At 37.4% G+C, this 21420-nt stretch overlaps 2 protein-coding genes across 4 annotated transcripts in view; both read left to right on the top strand.

The window, feature by feature from the left end:
- DDX46 (DEAD-box helicase 46) overlaps nucleotides 1-3955 on the top strand; it is a 42154-nt gene extending 38199 nt beyond the window's left edge. For both annotated transcript variants that reach the window (XM_026687158.2, XM_087955293.1), the window contains one exon: nucleotides 323-3955. In XM_026687158.2, the coding sequence (XP_026542943.1) occupies nucleotides 323-370 (48 nt within the window). In that variant the 3' untranslated portion in view covers nucleotides 371-3955. The remainder of the gene's footprint in view (nucleotides 1-322) is intronic.
- A 6207-nt stretch (nucleotides 3956-10162) lies between these two features.
- Nucleotides 10163-20128, top strand: C2H5orf24 (chromosome 2 C5orf24 homolog). Of its 2 annotated transcripts, none has more exons than XM_026687123.2 (2): nucleotides 10163-10424; nucleotides 18283-20128. In XM_026687123.2, exon 2 carries the CDS (start codon nucleotides 18286-18288, stop codon nucleotides 18850-18852), a length of 567 nt encoding a protein of 188 aa, XP_026542908.1. In that variant the 5' UTR covers nucleotides 10163-10424; nucleotides 18283-18285; the 3' UTR covers nucleotides 18853-20128. The 2 variants fall into 2 exon arrangements, with proteins under 2 accessions (XP_026542908.1, XP_026542900.1); XM_026687115.2 differs by having other exon boundaries at nucleotides 18280-20128.
- Nucleotides 20129-21420: the final 1292 nt, after the last annotated feature.

Genomic DNA, 21420 nt, shown 5'->3' with positions numbered 1-21420 from the left:
TTCTGTAGAGGAAGAAGATAGCAATTTTTTCCTAGTTTCTGCTAGGAAGAAACAGTATTCCCCACCCCCAGATGCTAGTTCACATATAATTGTTTAAAGACGTTTCACCATTTAGTATGGATTTTCAAGACTATTGGGAGGAATTAATGAAAGCTGCATTCCCTGCTCTGCTTCACAATAATCCAATTTATGAATGTCTGTTCTGTGCAACTCTGAATTAAACGTGTTTTTGTTGCTTTTTATAGTCAGATTGACTTACTGTTCTCTTAATCATTATCAATTGCATCTTTGATTAATAACATACTCATTTGTTCTCTTGCAGCAAAATTCATACCAACCAACCAACAAAGGAAGATACAAAGTTTTATAAATATTTGGAGCAACTTTCTCTCTACTAGTTTCTCATTTGTGAAACATTTTTGCTTACCTTTGTTGTTTATTGCTTATTTGTACATTGCTTTTTAAAAATATTGTAATTTGATTAAAGATCAAGATCAAAATTATTTTGGTGGGGGATTGTTTTCTGCATATAGAACAACAGTTTCAGATGGGCATATTTTTTTTTAATTTCTACTATTTTCATTTTCAACTTAATAAATAAAGTCAGTTAATAATCTTCATGAACATTATATAGTACAATCCCAGTTCAAAATATTTCAGGTAGGAGTGGGATGTTACAGCTATTTTTTTGCTCATTTTTAGGAAAAGAAAAATGATTTAGAATGAAGATTAAAATTTCTTCTGTTGTGTTTTAGATTTCCCCTCCTCCTTTCCACCATTTCCTGGTGATATTAAGAACCTTATGATCTTCTGGAATGTCATGTCAAAAAAGAGTTGAGTTGACTGATGGATAACAGTATTACATTTTTGAAAACAACCAAGTAATACAAATATATATTTAATTAAGGGAAATATTGTACTTCTGTAATATGAGAACTCTTGGATAGAGAAGTATAGATTTAATCTAGCTCACCGCATAGAAAGGGTAGTTTATTTTCCCATTTTTTTTCATGATTACATAAAAATAATTACTCAAGCACCTTCAGCATTGATTACTGTTTTCTTGGAAGACAGCAACCAGTTTGAGCATCACATTTGATTTCAAAGTGTTTAACTGTTGGTACCCATATGAATTGTTACAAAATAACTTTCAAATTCCTGTAGTTTTAATTTTAGTAGTATTCTATAATTGGAGCTTTCGGTAGGTATGTAATATTCCTAGTTTAGAAATGTCCTATGAAAAAGCGTGCCCCTCTGTACAAAAACCAATTTTCAATGTAAAATATGAGCAGAGTTCTAAATTTAAAAGCATGCAGACCATTCCCAGAAATTGGAATAATTGGGGGGGGGGGTGTCTATGGCAATAGGGATGGAATTACTGATAAAGGAATAGCCAATTCCTAAAACTGCTTGTCTCACTAACCAGGAGGAAAAAAATGGAAGGGAAGATTAATATTAGGTATTAATTTGCTCAATGGCTTTTAAAACTTTCTTTCCTTTAGATTTTAATGGAAGGAAGAAAATATATGTCAATTCTAGGACTGTTCTAATTTTGTACCCCATTCCAAGTGCTGGGGTGTCTGAGGAATCTGGAAGTTGCATCCAATGGATCTCAGACTTTTTTGTCTCTATTACCTATAGGGCATTGCCAGTGTGGCAGCTTTTTCAGTAAAGTTTTCTGTTGCTAATTCATCTACTGATGACCCTGGGACATTCTCTCTAAAATGTCAAATACTCATATTTTTCAAAACATTAAGTTGAATAGACTGAGAGTTGTTAACTGTTTCATTTTTAGACAGTGACATCTTTCTTTGTGCTATATTGTGGCTCTTTTATGTTTTTGTTTTAAAGCTAACATTTAATTTTGAAGTACTGGAAAGAGAAAAGTAAGAATATGGTTTTGATTTGAAATACTCTTATGTTGGGAAATTTCTTAGAAAAGCCCTGATGACACTTTCATATAGGGAAAAATTAATTCTTACTATATTTAATAGTGTGTTGCAGTGGTTTAGTTGTTGGCTAGGACCAGGGAGAAACAGATCAGATCCATCCTCCCTCAGCTGTAGAAGCTCACTGGTGACTCTCCTTCCTCCTCCCTGTCTTGTCTCTCACAACTCAATTTTCTTCACAGGGTTATTGTTAGGGGGGAAAGTTGGAGATGAGACTATTAGCTATCTGCCTTGAGTTTCTGGAGAAGAAGTTGAATATGAAGCTAATCAGAAAAACACACTTTCAGTTTTAGAAGGAATGCAAGCCTTTGTTTAAAAAATGTGTTTCACTATATACATGTTTTCTAACTGCTTCATTAAATAAATAGAATTGTCTAATTCTTTTCTGTACATATTGAATAAGAAAAATATATATCCTGCTTTCATGGCCCCAGACTATTATTTATACATAATCATTTCATTAAAGAAGTCTGTTGGTTTTAAAAACCTTCAGTGATAAGTTTGTAAAGCACTGCAGTTTTAAGATGTGTCCAGTTGTGTCTGTTCTCTAAGGGGAGGCTCTGATTCAGCAGAGATTCTAGTGAGATACAAGGAAGCATTTTTGCTAATTCTCCTTTGGTGCTTCAACCCGTCAAACCTCTTTCTCACCAAATGCACTCCAAAGAATTGGAGAAAACTTTGGAACAATGTAGAAAGTTAAATGGGAGAAGAAATTTGCAGAAAGCATGTATTTTTCTGTTCACGGAAGCTTCCACTTAATTAAAAATTTGGGAGAGGTGTTTGTTTTTACAGCAGAAATAAAATTACTGTAGTCATTCTACTTATAAACCACCAAATCAACAGACTCAATGGTTTACAGAATAATCAGCTTAATTGGATACAACCTGCAATCTAGAAACCTTAAACTATTTAAACTGTATTTTGTTTCATCATCTGCAAATGAGTGTTTGAATGCAAGACTTTGTTGACTCAATTGATTTCGCCTCTTTGAATACTTTTTAAGTAGAAAAGTGGAATAAAAATATTTTAAATAAACATCAAAATGTCTGCTTACAGGAATTATTTGCATATTTATGAAAGGTAAGAGCCACATCCAGTACGGAAATTTTATGTGCATAGTTAGGACAAGGCTTCCACAGAAAGCTACTGGGTAAGGGCATGGTGTGTAATTTTTTACATAAATTAAATCCCTGATTTTGGAATCTTCTTTACAGTGGCATTTTCTAATTAATCCCACTTATATATCCTTTTGCCTCCAGTCCCTTTCCTTGCTATGTTTTGCCTAAGATTGTAACTCAGCAGACAAGACTTGTAAAGTGATTAGACTTAGAAGCTTCTGCAGATACATTCTCATGTTATTCTGCTTCCCCTTACAGGGATCATTTGACTTTTTAAACAGATTGTAAGAGAAGGGTATGGTATGGTGATGCCTGTGTGCATGCACACTTGTGATTTGTATGATCTATTTCTGCCCCACCTTTTAAGACAAGTTTGTTTGCTTGCTTTTCCCAGTCACATGAGTGAAAAGGAATGTGCTGCTCTTGTGATTATTTTTCTTGACCAAGATCACTTCCAAATATGGTATCTGCTTAAACAACGTTGTGTTCTTAAAGGGTAGGTTTTTGTAGAAGAAATTCTAACTGCTGGTTCACCCTAGTTTAGGACAGGAAGAATGCCTTTCTGTTCAGCACAGTTAACTAAATATATATATTTTAACGATAGTTGGAAAAAGATTATGGGACATTTGATACAATATTATACATTTCAGAATGCTTTTAGATAAATGGTAATTATGGAGATAGTAAATTTTTGTCATTTAGTTTGATAGCATGAAATGAACAGCAAAAATATCTGTGGGTATTCCCTGTAAAATACAGCTAATAGTGTAGTGTATGAACCTTTATATATTGGATTTCACATTTAATAAATATTCTGTAAATTTGGGCATCTGCACTGTCTTACTAGTTAGAAACATCTGAAAATAAAATTTCATGTGGAAAGCCTTACTTGTCTCTGAAACTTAGTATATGTAACTAATTATTTCAAGGTAATCCTGAGTAAGAAAAAGAAGCAGAAGAGTTTCCTAAAGAAAATGCATTTTGATAATATCACAAAATCCTGGAGAAACTGGTGAATAATCAACACTCATTTCATGGTACATAACCAGTATTACTGTAGGTGAACAACTGTTCAAAACTAACATTGTATGTGGTATTCAGTGTGGTAAATTGAACATTCAACATCTGGTTGTAAGGAGGAAGGCCCTCCCCCCACAAACCCCAGGCCTAGAGAAATTTGCAGAATGATGAAGAGATCACTTTTTTTACATTAAAGAAGCTGCTTTGATTTTCAGTAACTGGTATTGATTTTTCATTGAAGTTTGAAGCACTGAAAAGCACATTTTGTTTAAGAAAAGGAAGAAATCTGTATGTGATTATACCGTAACATGCAAGATAGTCCAAGTCTTACAAGAAAGGAAGAACAGTTAAAAGGGCATTCAGCTTATAGATTTATATTTACTGTAGGGGAGGGAAAGCGCCTTTCTAAGAAGCACGGTTGTCTTTCTCCACATTCAACTGAAGTATGATTTGAATACTTGGTTTTGCTGCAGCCTTCAATGGACGCCAGAGATAAGAGATTAAAATCAGTGAGGCAGAAAGAAATCTCATACATAATTAACAAAATCATTATGGAATACAAAAGTAGGTTTTGCTGAATCCATTTTATATTGCTTCTATTATTTAGTGGACCAATATAGGTAAGGCAACCATGGCATTGCTATTCCAAATCTTTATTTTTTTTAATCAAGTATTTGGTTTAGATTACTGCATTACAAAGAGCAATTACACACACTTAATATTATGGTCAAAAACACTGCTGGAACAATTCCTCTTAGTAAAAACTGGTACATTTATGAACTACAAGGAGTCTTGGAAAAGAACCCAGTTTGAAGAAAAGCCAAATGGTTTTAATAGGTTCCAAGAATGACCTTTCTAAACGAAGATTGGAAACCGCAGTTCTGATTGTTGGACCTTGGTAAAAGTCGTGTATATATAGCAAAAATTATATTTTCAAAGTCATATTTTTTTATCGGAGCAGTAGGCATAAGCTCGTTGATAATTCATCCGTTCTTCCTTGAAATTTCTGAAGTAACAGAAAGGTTCTGGTTCCCTTTTTGTGTGTCCTCCATTTTTCTCAAGAATGGATTTTCTGAACTGATATCTTTGCTTCAATACAGAAATCACATGAGAAGAAAAACCTCTTCTCTCCACTTCTTGGACAGTTCCTACTTTTTCTACCTCCATCTATAGCTGAAGCCTTGCAAACTCAAGAGGGCAGCCAGATTTGGGTTCCCTCACTTGCCAGCCTTTTTGCTTACCTGAGAAACCAACTTCTTTGAGTATTCTGAAATCAGGCATGTCCCCGCATTACACTTGACCCTAGTGTGTGTGACCTTTATTGAGGTGGTAGCCTACCAGTGTCTTCTACTGAGTTGGCTTGCAATATGGCCCTAAAGAAGCTGAATAGTCTTATACAAGCTGAGCAAAACCCCACCAGTGGGCTGCTTTCTGACACTTTGAAAGCACAGCCTTTCTCAGTCCTTATAGCAGTTTTGAGTTCAGCTTTACCTGATGAGCTGGATACAGAATCAGATGAAGTAGCTTATGAACTATCCTGATTCAAGATGAAGTGTTGCAAAATTTGGGGATTCTACATCCTTTCTCTTCTGTATGAAAGTATTTCTGCATTGGCTTGATAATACCATGTAGTTATGAGTTGGTAATCACTTCCCTCTACAATTGTCCTTAGTTATATGGAAATGAATTCTACTGATGTAAATGCAATTTGGTGTTCAACCAAGTCAATTTATTCAATTCAGTGTTGACTACTGGCAACTGCCTGGACTAGACCTGCACTTTTAATGGCAAGATTTTCAGAAACAGTTTGTCTTTGCAGTCTTCCTAGAGTAGAAAGAATGAATGAGTGGCCCAAGGTCACCTACACTCAACCAACCGGCTTCTTGTCTAGGGCAGGACTAGAATTCACAGCCTCCTGGTTTCTAAGCTGATGCCATAACCACTACATGAAATTAGCTCTGGCAAACAAGTATATTGTACCGGATTCTGTATTTGTATAAAATCAGGAGGAGACTGATAACCCTTTCTCAATGTAACATATTTTATTAAAGGTCATTAGCTTTCATGAGCTCATTGCATCATATCCAGGTGGCAAAATTGATCAATTTACTCACCTCATACATCTGGTGAAGTGAGCCACAGCTCATGAAAGTTAACGCCCTTTATTAAAATATGTTGGTCTGAAAAGGAGTACCAGATTCCTCCTGATTTTTGGCTATCATAAACTAACATAGCTGTCTATTTAACTCACCAAATTCTTTTGAACAATCATTTATATACATGCACATTTCTATCTAGGTCATTAATTTAGGAACAGAGATTTGTAAAGGTAAATATTTGTTTAAAGAAACATAAATATTAAAGACTTCTTTAAAGAAACATAAACATTAAACTGCAGCTGCCACCAGGAATGTGCATAAAGAAATTAGCATTTATATAATCTTTAAGGAAGATTTTGATACTAGGTTGAAGAGTTTAGCATTACTGATTTTATGCTTCAGCCAATTATCCTAAATAGTTGAGCAAGACTGGGAGTCCATTTTGTAACAAGCTTCTCTTAAAAAAATAGTAAAGAAACTGCATTCTGGCTCCATTCAGCTACAAGCATTATCATGAAAAGTGCAGTAGATTAATATTTAATTGTTTGTTTGCTGCTGCAGAGACTCCACTGTCTCATGCTGCATGTATCCAGCTACTTAAATGTAATGTGGGCCAGCAGGGGAACAGATGATGTCTTCTCTATTCAAAAGCACAACAAGGTAGTTTTAAAAAAAAACCTACAATCTACAATGACTTGCTTTAAAATAATCTTAATGCTTATTTATATTGTATTGTAGAAGGGGAGAAAAGGAGTTTCTTTTAAATAGATTTATTTAAAACAAATGTTGTTCCAAGCTTGGTTTTCCATTGAATTTAACCCTTCATGTGGCTACATCCATGAGACGAGTTTTAAATTTGTCTGTAGCTGGTGCTGTTAAAATCAACATATTGATGTATGCCTAGAATCTGGAAGCTGAGTATAACACAACACAAAAATGTACACTGGGCAAACTAAAAATTCTAGAGGCACTTTTAATATTAATTGACACACCAGATTTGTGAGTCAGAACCAATATCACTAGAACTGACTGAAAAAAAGGATTGCCAGAAAGGATTCTTATTTTTACTTTAACAGGAAAACCTAAATTAAATAGTCTCTCACAGTACAGGGGATATGCATATGCTGACCAAGCCAAGAGGCATAGGATGCACATACCTGGATATACTATTATTAGTTTCCTATAGAGAACTTGGCAGATTGACATTAAGCAGGGCTTTCCATCTAAAATCCTCCCAAGTGCTGGAGGAGAATTAGTTCATTAGTGTGAAGTTCATCAATCTGCAAGACTGAATCTTTTTTATATATTGTTACAAGTCTCTAAAGCAGTGCTTCTCAACCTCATCAGCTTTAAGATGTGAGACTTTCAACCCTCTGAATTCCCCAGATGCCATACTGGCTGGAAAATTCTGGGAGTTGAAGTCCACACATCTTAAAAGTTGCCAAGTTTCAGAAGAACTGCTCTACTGGGTGAAAAACGGAAAGTATCTCAGTGCGACACCTAGCAATATTTTTCAAACCAGAGACCCTAGACTTGGTTTTATTACTGGGTTGTTTCCCCCAAGATTTACCCAGAATGAATGACTAGCAATCTAGCAAATCCATCAAACAAGGATGATGAATCCCATCTTTACTGGCTAAGCCTTGCCTTCCTCTGCCCTTGCCCAAAAACCCCACACCAGCCTCAGAAACAACATTTACTTTCTCAGAACAGGTCTCAAAGCACCAACTCTGAACCCAAGTCCCTCTGGGATGAATCTGGGTGAGCCACTCAATCCCTGACCCCAGGCCCCTCAGACCCCTGGTATGGTTCCATGGCCCAGCCTGTGCATCTTCCAGGGCATCCTGGCCTGGCTGGACAGCACTGAACCTACAAAGTATCCATCAGCCTAAGAAAATAACTTGAGGCTGCACGTTTGTGACTCCTACCATAAAATCAGTCTAGAGCTGGGGTGTTGCAACACATTGTCGTCATGTGATGTACCACAACTTTCTTCCCCTTGGCTAAAACGGGGTGGGTGTGGCCAGCATGTCATGCATCTGGTCTGTGGGCTGGGAGTTTGACACCCCTGGTCTAGGCTCTAGAGCAGGGGTGGGCAACTATGGCCCTTTTATGAATTATGGACTTCAACTCCCAGAATTCCTGAGCAAGCCATGCTAACTCAGGAATTTTGGGAGTTGAAGTCCACAAGTCATAAAGGGGCCATAGTTGCCCACCTCTGCTCTAGAGGATACTTGAGAAAACTGACAAGGTTCAGAGCTGATGGGCGCAAGTTCTGATCCAGGTATTAATTATAATATATAATATGATGGATTCATTATAATACGTAACACCAATAACCACAAATAGTATATGCACATATAAATATTGATGACTTTTTTGAAGATTGGAATCAGGCTCCCCCCCCCACCTTTTCAAAATTATAAACCACCCAACTAAAGGAGGAAACACTGCCCTGAGTGATATTATATAGAATCTGAGAGACCTGTTCTCGAATCTCCTCCAGAAAAGAAAAAAAGTTCTACAAACTAAGGATGCATTAACTTTTGTGGTATATTTGTTGAACTTTTGGACAAGTTCACATTCAGCTTATCAATTGTACAGAAACGGCCTTACTAGCCCATGATAATTGTATGCTTGTTCATTGATTCTATATTGAAAGGATGTGGGATATGATAACCTACAAAAATCTTATTTATGAAGGGCTTTCAGAAACACACCAGATTAATTTCAGTTGGTTGATACTTCCACACATTGATATTGCTGCCAAACTCATAACAGCTGAATCTGAAGGTGGCAGCTTTATCATGTATAAAGATTTAGGCAAGATACTCCAATGGGCTGACAGCTCATGAAGTTCAAACACTCTTTGATAGAAACAGATTTTCTAGCTTTTAATTGAAGCCTAATTCTGACTGGACTGGTTGTAATTGCCTCTCAAATGGGTGGAAATACAAATGTTGTTGTGTATTTAAAATCTGCAGAGAAATCTCTCTGTTTTTTTCCAAGCCTTGAAATTGTCATCTGAGACGCGAATGTTCTCACTTCCTTTAGTCTATCTGCTATGGAGTGTCTCTCCAAAAGAGACCCACTTAAAGCCTATCTACTCTGCTGGCAGCAGATCTTTTGTTTTTTTATTAGATCAGTGCCCCTTTTCATATATTTCCGCTCTGTTTTGCTATTAAGCAGTTTAATTTCTGTGTTCTAAATTATCTTTTCATCTGATACCTTGGCTTTTGCAGCCTTTGTTATGGCTTACTCATATTTGATTTAGTGTTTTTATTATCCATCACCCAGGGAGATTTTAGCCATAGGGCAGGCAGCTCATAAATCCTAAACGAAAAATGCATCAGGATGTGATGATCTTTAAGCACTGATTTATGCATATATGCGGTTTCCTTTAGCAAACACACACAAGAAAATAATTATATTGAAGCACATAGGCGTTCAAGTCAAATCGCTTTATGGTTTCGGGTAGCAATTGGGGCTTCACCCCTGCACCCCAACCCTTATAAATTATAGCCCTTATCACATTCTGCGACGCTGAGCGACCTCCGCGCTTCTGGACCTGGGCCCTGAAGGTCACAGCCTGTGGCCCCTCTTCCCCTCGGGCCCCGTCTCCCCGCGTTTCGCTCGCCCGTACCCCCGCAGAGATGCCTGCCAGCTGAGGCCCCCGGGCAGCCCGAGGCCGCCCCCAAAGCGGAGGACATAGCCCGACGGCTCCCCGGCTCCGTCATTTCGCCTCCCCAGGCACATGTGACGCCGTGTCGCGTCGCCCCTGGAACGCGCCAGGCCAGGTTCTCCGGGCTGCTGTTCCCTCCAGCGACCGCCCCAGCCAGCGGCCTCTTTCGGAGGCGTCCGCCTGCCGCTCCCTTCCTCCGCTTAGAGCAGCCGCCGCCGCCGCTCCTCCCCTGCCTCAGCCTTAGCCTCCCCCTCTCGCTCGCTCGCTCGCTCCCGCGGCGCAGAGACCCAGACCCGGAGCGCGCACGCTGCCACCGCGGCTCCCTGCAGCTGCTTGGCCCGCTCGGCTCGGCCAGGCCCGCTCCCCCACTCGTGGATCTTTCCGGCTCGCCTTCCCTCTCGGTCTGCCCGCCTGGGAGGAAGGCAGGAAAAGCAGCGGCGGCGGGGAGGGGGCCGCAGCGCCCCGCAAGGACCGGCTCCGACCCTGCTTCAGCTCGCGTTTCCCGGACCAAGCGATTCCCCCCCTCCCCAGCGTCACCTCTCTCCGGATCCCACAGGTAGGAGTCGCCCGCGGGCCTGGCGTCGCCTCTCCGCCCGCTCCTTTGCACAGGCGAGCAAGATGGAGCCTCGCCCAGTTGGCTCCGTGCGAGAGAAAGAAGGGAAAGGGCCGAGCGGCGCTGCCTGCTTGCCTGCCTGCCTGTCTCCCTCCCTCCCTTCCGCCGGCTCAGCTCCTGAGATCGGGACAAGCCCACCCCTGCATTTGTCGCTGGAGCCGAGGAAGAGGAGGACGAAGCGAGACGCTTTCCTCCTCTGGGGCAGAGCGCGAGCCCCTCTTCCCCTCTGCCTCTCCACCTCCAGGGAGGAACCGCGACATCCGCCGTCTGGAATAGCTTTCGAGCCTCTTTTTTTTTTTGTTTTTTGCGCCCCATTGCATTGAAGAGGGAGGCGGTTTTGCGACCCCACCCCCACCCCCTTCTCCCACTCCGGGCTCCGGAGCGACTTACTGTCCTTTCCTTGGGGGCGCGTTATGTTCTTTCGACCGAGCTTCGGGAGACAAAGTACCATTTTGAGTACTTCGGTACACTTCGAATAACTGTTGCCATTATTTTGAATACGGCTTTTTAAAAGGAATTGGTCGGGATCGCTTAGCCCGTTTGATAAGTGGAGTCTGGAAACACCCAGCCCTCGCTTTAACTATTCAATTAGAAGTAGCAAAAAAGGGAAGGGTGAGAGGATAGGTTAAAAAAGGTAACTTGTTTATTGGGTAAATTGCTTTGAATAAAGCAGATGGCGAGTCCTAATGGTTTTGATCTGGTGGAGTAGTAGCAAAAACTCATTAAGTCCTCTGCCCCCATTTCCTGATTTATTCTTCCCTCGAGCTTATAATAAAATGCTCTCAGTCTATAGCACATGCTGGCACTCACATATCCCAATGCAATATCCCCTGTAAATATCTTAGGAAGACCGCTGACACTCCGGTGCTTTGGGGGGCAGTGGTGAGTGAAAGAGAAGGGGTAAAACTGCTGTAGTTCTTTGTGTTACTTATTGCTTTTTGCATTCAGCAGCCATGGGGGCTGGACATCTTGCTGCTCTCATACACAGCGTCTTTCTGGAATTTGTTTCATTTTCTTAAATGGCCTATTTAATTTGCCTATTACAAACGGCTGCATATTTTTCTCTCTATATTTTATATATTTCTCTAAGTGCACAAATAAGGCTATGAATATTAACTTGCTAATTAAGGGTTTTAATAAACACAGCACATGTTTATTAAAACCTATTATTTACATATCTCTACCTTTGACTCATATCTAGGTTGTGCTTTTACTGTACTTGGAATCCTTTTGATTATACATGTGGCCTGAGTCTTTGTTTTTAAATATTTAGTCTATAGCCCTGAGCACATTACAGAAATAGGTCCCATATGTACAGAATTATATTGTTATTTTTCCATTAAATTTATATCTGTTGTGTTTTATTTAATTGAGGGAGCTGTGTATTACTTTGTACTATGAAAAGAAAAATGAACTGCTTATTTCTATTCAAGATATGGCTGCAGATTCCCACTCCCCCCCCCCCCAAAAAAAAAAAACATTCAAAATTTCAAGGTGGCTTTTGGCTTTCTTTACAATTCTATGTTTTTTCTTTTTCTTTCACTTTTTTCAAGTTCTCTGTAGAATTAGAGAGACAATAGCATCTGCAGAATACAGTCTTCCACTGTGCATCAGGTCTATTTTATCTCTTAACACCTTGTTTTTGTGGTGGTGTATAATGATAAAAATCAAAACATATACAGATAGATCAACCTTTTTAGGAAAATAAAACATAGACTAGGCCACAAGATAGCTGTTGAGAAAAAGTGATTTCCATTCTTTGGTTCTTTTTTTAATGCAAATATTCCAGCCCCTGTCTGTTTACTACATCTAAGTCCTAGACCTAGAATATTGTCTGAGGGTTCAGGATGTAGCTGGAGTCTAGACAGATCTAGATTTAATTGATGGCTAAATAGAAGACATTTAAGAATCTTATTGTCAACTTGTAAAGCATTCCTATGCCTGTTTTCAAGTTGCCTTGGGGGGGGGGGGATTATATTCTTCCCCTTGAATTATATTATGGAAGAAAAAGAAGGTATAAATGTATACATTTTCCCTTTTCTTTGAGTCAAGTTAGCTTCTACTGATTTAATGGAAACATACGTACAAGGATGTACAAAATTATTAGTTTTAAATATAATCCCTTTTCAAAGCAATATAATTAATATTCCTTCCTCTTATTCTAGCTTCGTCATCATATCTTATAAGGTATGTATGATGGAGAGATAGTAAATGTTCCAGAGCAATTTGGTGAGTTTCCTAATGCTAATTCAGAATTCTACTTTACTGCCATAGTGTTTTGTCCTTGTTATGAACCTACAAATATAGAAGAGTCAGTTTAGGAATATTTTAAAGCAAGATGGGAATATTATATCCCCTCTTGTTTAGGAAGTAGTTTTTAGAAATAACATTGCTAAACTATAAAAAAAAGGCAGATTATAAAACAAGTTTACAAAGTTCTGAAGCAAAAAAAAAAAAAAAAGTAAATTCTGATGGGTTTTGGATCCAGATTATGATTTAATGAAATTCTGTTTCTGCAGGATAGGAAATAGGTAGATTCTTTTCCGCGAACAAGTTGTCTTCAGCTTATGACTGCAATTGAGCCTACAATTACTATGATAATTTGTACTGGTCATTAAGGCGGTCATCATGGAACTGCATCCAATTTTAATATATTTTTTGTGATGGTCATTAATGGATGTCATAGTCATTAAGTGAACTCATTGTTCACTACTGGCATTTTTTTGCCCGAAACTGAAAGTAAATGTTGATTTCCGGCAAAAATGTCATATATCGTGATCATGGGACCATGGGGATACTGCAAACAACAAAAAATGAGGGCCAGTTGCTAACTACCCAAAATGCAGTCATGTGCTCTGGGGGGCTGTCAGAATTCAAATATGGGTCATAAGTACTTTTTTGGGGAGGCCTTTGTAACTTTGACCGGTTGCTAAGTGACCAGTTGTTAAGTTGAGAACTACCTCTGCTGCATTTTCTGAAGAGCTGTTCTGGAAAACAGCCTCTTTGGAACAGCCTGATAGATAATATAATGAATTGCCGGAGCAGAGGGGATTACATTAGTCAAGATTGCCTTCATCTCTTCTTTCAACAGGAAAATTTATTGGATCCAGTGCTTTCCAATAAAAGAAAAAAAAACATCTTTATTTAGTGCAGAGGTATTTTTTTAGATGATGCAGCTGTATTGTATTTATTAGAAAGGAAAATAAATCCCTTCCCCAAATATTTAACTTTAAAATAGGTGTTGATTGTAATATTTCTGAGAACATCATTAATAGAGACTGATGATTTGTGTGTGTGTGTGAATGTTCCCTTTTGTATGGATGTCTTAATTTAGAAAGCTGCTTTTCTTTTGAGTAACATTGCACTGTATCAGACATAATTTTAGAAGAGCTTTTATTTTTTATCTAAATAAAAATAGGGAATGCTTATCAAAATGCTTACCAGCTGTAGTTTGTATAAGTCAGGGGTGTCTAGGCTTGCTCAACATGGATTGTATTGCTGTCTGTATTATTTTTTAAACTTGAGGGAGGGAAAATTGAGAATTGGCAATAGGTAGGGCCAAATTTTCATGGATAGATTTGGAATCTTCCATTTTGGGAATAGGCTAGAGTTATTTCTGGCGTATTGCCTCTGCCAAATCTGTTTCAGGGATTACAGTACAGGTAGTCCTCAATGTACAACAGTTTAGTGGCAGTTTGACCTTACAATAGCACTGAAAAAGTGACTTACGACCATTTTTCACTTATGACCATTGCAGCATCCCCATGGTCACATGATTTACATTCAGATGCTTGACAACTGGTGTGAGGGTTACAGGATCATGCGACCATCCTTTGCCACCTTCTGACAAGTAAAGTCAACGGGAAAGCCAGATTCACTTAACAACAAGTTACTAATTTAAGAACTGTAGTGATTCGTTTAACTAATGTGGTGAGAAAAGTCATAAAATGGGACAAAACTCGCTTAACAGATTTCTCACTTAGCAACATAAATTCTGGGCTCAATTGTGGCTGTTAGTCAAGGACTACCTGTATTGTTTTTGTGTGTTTTTGATTTAGTTTGGCAGGAAATCATATTGTTTTTCGTTATTGGATTGAAGAACTGTAATGGAGACAGCTGCAAAAAATAAAATTTAGGGAGTTGAGATTGTCGTCTCTGATATAAAAACTTGCATTATAGCAGCCTGCTTAATATTGCATGAATTCTGATAATCACTAAGGCTGCTACTGTATACCATTAAATATGAGTAAGCTCCATCCAAATCAGTGGGAATTATGTCTGACTAGAACTTAGTCTGCAACTCTGGATTATCTTTTTCCTCAAATTTCCTCAAGTAACATCGTAGACAGATGATACTAATCTCTAGATGGAGTCAAACCTGATTCACTAGACCAATTAATGAAAACAATAGCTTTTCTAGGTGGCACTTTGTGGGCACAATGAATGCTTCTTTGCAGCCATGACTAGACCATTTTATATTTAAGTGCAGTTTACATTTATCAGAGATGATTAGGTTGGAGGGAATTGAGACCAGTTGTGCTAATGTCTGCTTTTCTATTGGTCTCTCTTAACTTTCCAGTAGACTGCAATACAGCAAAGTGTTTTTCAACTTTGGCTGCTTGGAGTTACTCCCAGAATGCTAACTTGGGAATTGAAGTCCACACATCTTAAATTCACCAAAGTTGAAAAACACTTTGCTATAGTGGGTGAGAAAGATAGAAATGAAAGGATTTTTGCGTTCAGAGAATTAAAAAAAGTGTTTTCTATCTCAAAAAGTCAACAATTATTATCTCAATAATTGAGTAATTGAATTATTCTTTTCAGAACAATATAAAAGCTAAGTCTCAAATCCAGTGATTGCCCTTTTTGATTTGGTTGAGTTTCTGATAGTGGAACGGGAAAGGAAATAAGTGGCAAAAAAATTAACGTTCATCCTTGTTCTTGTAATAGTTTCTACTAGTTCAAAATCTGCCTGTGGAAGGTCATCACTGCATGCAGATCTGGGGTTAGATTGCATTAAGCTGTAATGTTTAAACCAAACAGTAGTGGGGTTTTCCCAAAGGTGCTTTTTCAGGAGGCAATTGGACTTTCTTATTTTTTCTTTGAAGACATTTCACTTCTCATCCAAGAAGCTTCTTCAGCTCAGACAGGATAGTCGGGAATGGAAATATTTATATTCCTTGCATACAGATGGCCATTTTCATTATTTTGGAGGGTCCTTGAGGCACTTGGACACAGTAGTGGGTTTCAAATTTTTTTACTACTGCTTCTGTGGGCGTGGTTTGGCGGGTGTGGCAGGGGAAGGATATTGTAAAATCTCCAGTCAGAGGTGGTACTTGCCAGTTCTCCAAACTACTCAAAGTTTCCACTACCGGTTCTCCAGAACTGGTCAGAACCTGCTGAATACCACCTCTGACTTGGAGGTTTATCTGTGTCCTCAGAGTCATCTGAATAGTGCTCCTGGTTCCTATAATCTGCAATTTTTATCTGGAAATCCATTCGTACGCCCACTCCATTCAAAGGGTGTTCATCCCAAATTGTATAGCTAAAAGCCTGTAGAGATTCTCAGTCATCCAGGTCATGGTTGTCCCAAAGGTGCTTTTTCAGGAGACACCTTTCCAGGATACAATTAGGTGAGAAGCAAAACATCTTCAAAGAAAAAAAACAAAACAAGAAAGTCCAGTTGCCTTCTGAAAAAGCACCTTTGGGACAACCATGACCTGGAAGACTGAGAATCTCTACAGATTAGTAATGGGGTTTGGTTTTGGTTCAGCATGTTGTATAAATAGAATCATACAGCTTGAAGGAACCCTGGAGATCTTCAAGACTAATTCCCTGGCCAAGGCTGAAATCCTCATATCATCTTAGATAAACGGTTGTCCAATTTTTTTTCTTGAAACCCTCCAGTGACAGAGAATCTACAACTCCAGGAAGCAGGCTGTTCCGTTGCTTAAAAATTCTTAAATGTTCTTACTGTCAATAAATTCCTTTATTTCCAAGTATAATATAATTACAGGTAATCCTTGAATTATGACCATAAATGAGTCCAATATTTTCTTTGCTAAGAAAACAGTTGTTAAGTGAACTTTGCTCCATTTTACACCCTTTTTGCCATAGGTATTAAGCTAATCACCGCAATTACGTATTAAATGAATCATGCGGTCGTTGAACAAATCTGGCTTCCCCCATTTACTTTGCTTTTGGAAGTCACCTGGGAAAGTTACAAATTGGGATCACATCACAACGAAACAGTGAAACTGTCATAAATACATGCTAGTTCCAAGTACCTGAATTTTAATCAAGGGACAATGAGGATGCTGCAATAGTGTGAAAACTGGTCATAAGTTAGTTTTTTCAATGCCGTTGTAACTTCAAACGGTCACAAAATGAATGGTTGTAAGTTGAGGACTACCTATATTGTATTTTATATAATTAATAAACATACATGATTCATATATTGTATACCTATATGATTTATAATGGTTAAAAATGCAATTATTATATTTTGGAATTTATTTCAAGATTCGTTTAAATAACTAATGCTCATTTTAACAGTAGACTTCAATTGTACATAAAAATTCTTCAGATTTAGAAGTTCAAAATACAGTGTTGATCATAATTCAAGAGTTCTGGATCTTGCTAACTTACCTGAATTAAATTACTGTACTATATTAGATGTTTCAGTTGAAAGCTACTGCCATTCTATGTGTTGAGATAATCCAGATTTTTTTTGAAAATTGTTTATGAAGTATGATTGACGCTTAGCTGATATGAAATGTTAATAGCCCTGCTCACAATTGAAAAACAATTATCTGCCATTTTCAGACTACGCTAGGATTAACCCAAAGTGTAAGTCAAAACCCCAGAACACTTGTTACCTGGCATCTTGTTACCTGGCATCTTCAAATGTGTGTTCAATTTTTAGCAGTTTTTAGTAGAATTTTAACTGACAAAGGAGCCCAAATCCCTTGGCAGGATTTAGAATTTAGACTTAGATTTAGATTAACTTTATTGTCACTTTGAATGTACATTAATCAGCATACATTAAAATGAAATTGTGTTGCATACAGCTCTCAGGGTCTCCACCTCTAATATACACTACATAAACATGACTAAATAAATAAATACAAAATTATGCATATATCCACATATATTATATGACGTGGAGAAACCACACAGTTTAGTTTGGATGTATATGGAAGAGAAACAAATCTAGCGAGTTTACCAGACGGATTTCATAGGCAACAAAGCGGTTATAGAATCTGGTAATCCTGCTAGACCAGGGGTGTTAACTTGCTTCGTCACGTATCGCAACTTTGGTGGGGGTGGCCAGTGTGTGATGCGTCCGGCCCGTAGGCCACGAGTTTGTCACCCATGTGCTAGACTATTTCACAGGGATCACATAATAACTTACTGGTAGTGCCCATAAGAAGCAATTGCTTGATTATGAATTATTGTTTGCATTTTATAGTGCCGAAAAGAGCTTCACATCTGTGAAGCTTATTTTGATTTAGAATTTTGCTATGAATTTAAAAGTATTTTTAATATAAAAGGTTGAGTTCATGTACTACAAACATGTGAACTGAACATAAATACACATTGCAAGTATACACTGGCAATGGTTTGAAATGGTTTTGTTTTAAATAATGTGTTGGGCTACTTTGTATCCTAATATGAAGTTTCTTAACCTTGGAAAGCATTCATAACACAATAGACACAATTTAATGCAAAACTAAGTTTTTTTAAAAAATGTTACCTTGATTTTAAATGTTTTTTTTTTATATATATATTTTTTTAGCAGAAAATGATGCATCCTGTTGCCAGTAGCAACTCCCCTTTCTGCGGGACTGGAAAAACATCTTGCCTTAATGATGACAATGGGACACCCACCGATCAGTTTGATTTATATTCCACACAACAAACCAAGTATAGCCACGCAGTCGGGCACAAGCCAATACCCTGCCAGAGACAAGATGCATTAAATGAACCACATTTGCAGACCACAAGTAGCAGAAATTTAGAGACGAAAGATGAACTAAAAAAAAAGAAAAATCTCAACAGATCTGGAAAACGTGGAAGGCCTTCGGGGACGACAAAATCAGCGGGGTACAGAACGAGCACAGGTAGACCACTCGGGACCACCAAAGCAGCTGGATTTAAGACAAGTCCAGGTAGACCCCTGGGCACAACTAAAGCTGCAGGTTACAAAGTCAGCCCTGGGAGACCTCCTGGCAGCATTAAAGCTCTATCACGGCTTCCAAATCTAAGTTATACTTGTAGCAGTGCGGCTTTTCCTTACTCTGTGGTCCATAACAGAGGAGTACATGCTACTGGTGAAACAAGTAGCAAAATCAAACAACCCACTGAATAATATGTATAGGTTGATAATATTTCTTCAGTAATCATTTTTAAATTATCTGAGTTGTGGCATGTTTTTTCACTTCTTTTGTAATTTTTTCACAACTTCCTTTCTTATTTTTTTTAAAGATGGCATATATCATAACTATATAATGTTTCTTTGTTTACAAGTGGAATCCCCAGTGATGCGCTTGTGTGTTTTCAAAAAGTAATTGCAAATATTCTGAGCAACAAAAATTATTGGCTAGTCATTTTAGTTGAGGAGCTATTAATTCAAATAGCAGATTTCCAGCTCCCTGGTTTTTGAGATCGCAACAGAGATTTGATTAAAACACATCAGAATATACTAATAGAAGCCAATCATTCAGGATTGTCTTATAAGTAACAGTACTTCTATAAATTTTGCAATGTATGTGATTCCTTTTTTTCTTTCTTTTTAAATAGGAATGAGTAGAAATGATTTTTTTCCACAATTGCTGGAATTTAACACGGACCTCAGAACTTGTAGATATGTCAAAACTTCGAAGCTATATTTTTAGGAAGTTATCATTCCAGGCAGCCATTCATTGAAGTGCTATCAGTTACAAGTAATTCAAACACTTTGTTAAAGAAATAGTTTGTATGCAGCACCTGATCTATAGTCTTAAGTGCTTCTTTTCAATTACAGTATGGTATCTCTCTTGGAAGTGCTAACTATTGCACATTGAGTTACAGTTTATAAAGTCTAAGACTATATACACCAAATTATAAATAATGAAATATCCGAATTTTTTTATAAATAAGCTCTTAAAAGTGCTATCAAGTATGCATTTAATGGGCATAATGAAGGTTATCTTTGAGATTTTGTTCCGTTATTAGTCCAATTAATTTGAGTGATACATAAGCGAAGTTCTAGAACTGCCCTTTATTTTTCAAAATCTGTCAGGAAATACAACTTCAAAATAACTTTATAATATCTGCATAGCTGGCAGCCTTTTTTTTAAAAAAAAAGTTAAAATATTTGGTATAATTGAAAATTATACTTTTCAGATAAGTGAACTTCCCATTTTTAAAATAATTTTGTCAGTACAAAACTTCTGCAGTTAAGTGAGCATATATTTACCAAAGGAAGACATTTCATGGTTCATAATTGGAAATGATACAGATGATGCACAAACAAGTTGTGATTTGATGTGTTTATAGACACCCAGATATATAACAGACTTTAGGAATATATCTATGCATGGAGGTGCAGAATGATAAATACAATTTCTGATTTTTGTGCACCTAAAATAAATGTTCTGCTTTGAGCTGGGTATGTGTTATTATTTTTAAGGATTGTAGATGAGTGTGTACGTTCGTATGTATGTGTGAGAGAAAAAGGGGGAAAGACAGAAAAAGATGACTGTATCTACAGTATTACACAAATTGCATTGTAATTGATCAGAAAACACTCAATATTAAATAGATTTTATAATTGTTTTTCCAAAACTAAGTTTATATATAATTAATTCTTAAATGTTTTATCTTCAGATTCACTTGAAAGAGGTTGTAAATATTTGCAACTTTCATTTGAAATAGACCTCTTTCACATTATGTACAAGTGAAAATTAACAGTATTTAATTTTTTCTTTGTAAGATCAATGTTGTAGCCTGCTGACGTTTTGATGACAGCTCTGATTCCAGTAATGACAACTTAAGAAATGGGTGTCATTTCATGCCTTTTTTATCAGGAAAAATGCAGCAAGCCTTCAGGTGTTCCAGTGATGCCTAACTCATAATGAGCTGGACTTTATCCTATATTTTATAACAGAGTATTGAATTGCTTTGAGGAGACTTTGTACGCACTGGCAACCATGAACCTCAACAGTACTGGAAGGCTTTTTAGTCATGTAAGTTAAGGCAGCTAAACTGCTACTAAATTGTTTTGTATTATTTTTGGTCAAGCCATGTTTCCTTGAGAAACTTTGGAATTATCAGTCTTTTTTTCCAGATAGGTGCAACTTTTGACACACAGTGCTAATGTGAGCTAATTCTCCCTCAGGACATATATTGTACTATATTGTCTGTTTTGTTACACTTTTCCCCCTTCCCCAAAAGCTGCTTGGAGAGAAGCTGAATGTAAAATCTAAAAAAAAACGGCATACTCTTAGGGCAAGATACAAATTTATCTTATTCCAGAAATGTATTTTTAATCAACTGTATTTCTTACCTCCTGTTTTTCTTGTGCTATACTTTTTTAAAAAACTCACAAATGAGTTTGTTTGATGATGCCATACAGTGGATTGGGAGGTAAGGCAGGTGCATTATTGTTCTAATGTGATGAATTATGTATTTTGAGAAAATATATGCTGAGAAAATAAGCAATTTATGCTCATCTATAAAATGAAAAACACATCCATTAAAAAGACTAGTACAGTTTAAAAAAGGCAGAAAGGGTAGTTATATACTCATTGGATTTATTAACCAGGCCAGGAGAGCATTGTTGAACATTTCTTTATTCCAATTGCTTTTACCTTCTACTGCAGTTCATAAGGGCCTTGCTATAGAGAAAACAGAAGTCAACGATTTGAGATGTTTGAATGATAAATTCAAATATTTT

The sequence above is a fragment of the Notechis scutatus genome, chromosome 2 (genome assembly GCF_049901735.1).
Source record: "Notechis scutatus isolate UNSWTSFEM ecotype Mainland chromosome 2, rNotScu1.2, whole genome shotgun sequence".
NCBI lineage: Eukaryota > Metazoa > Chordata > Lepidosauria > Squamata > Elapidae > Notechis > Notechis scutatus.
The sequence above is the reverse complement of the archived record's forward strand: the minus strand, read 5'-3'. Positions and strand labels throughout refer to the sequence as shown.

Coding starts and splice junctions, on each gene's coding strand:
- C2H5orf24 (XM_026687123.2), top strand. CDS start 18,286: ATGATGCATCCTGTTGCCAGTAGCAACTCCCCTTTCTGCGGGACTGGA.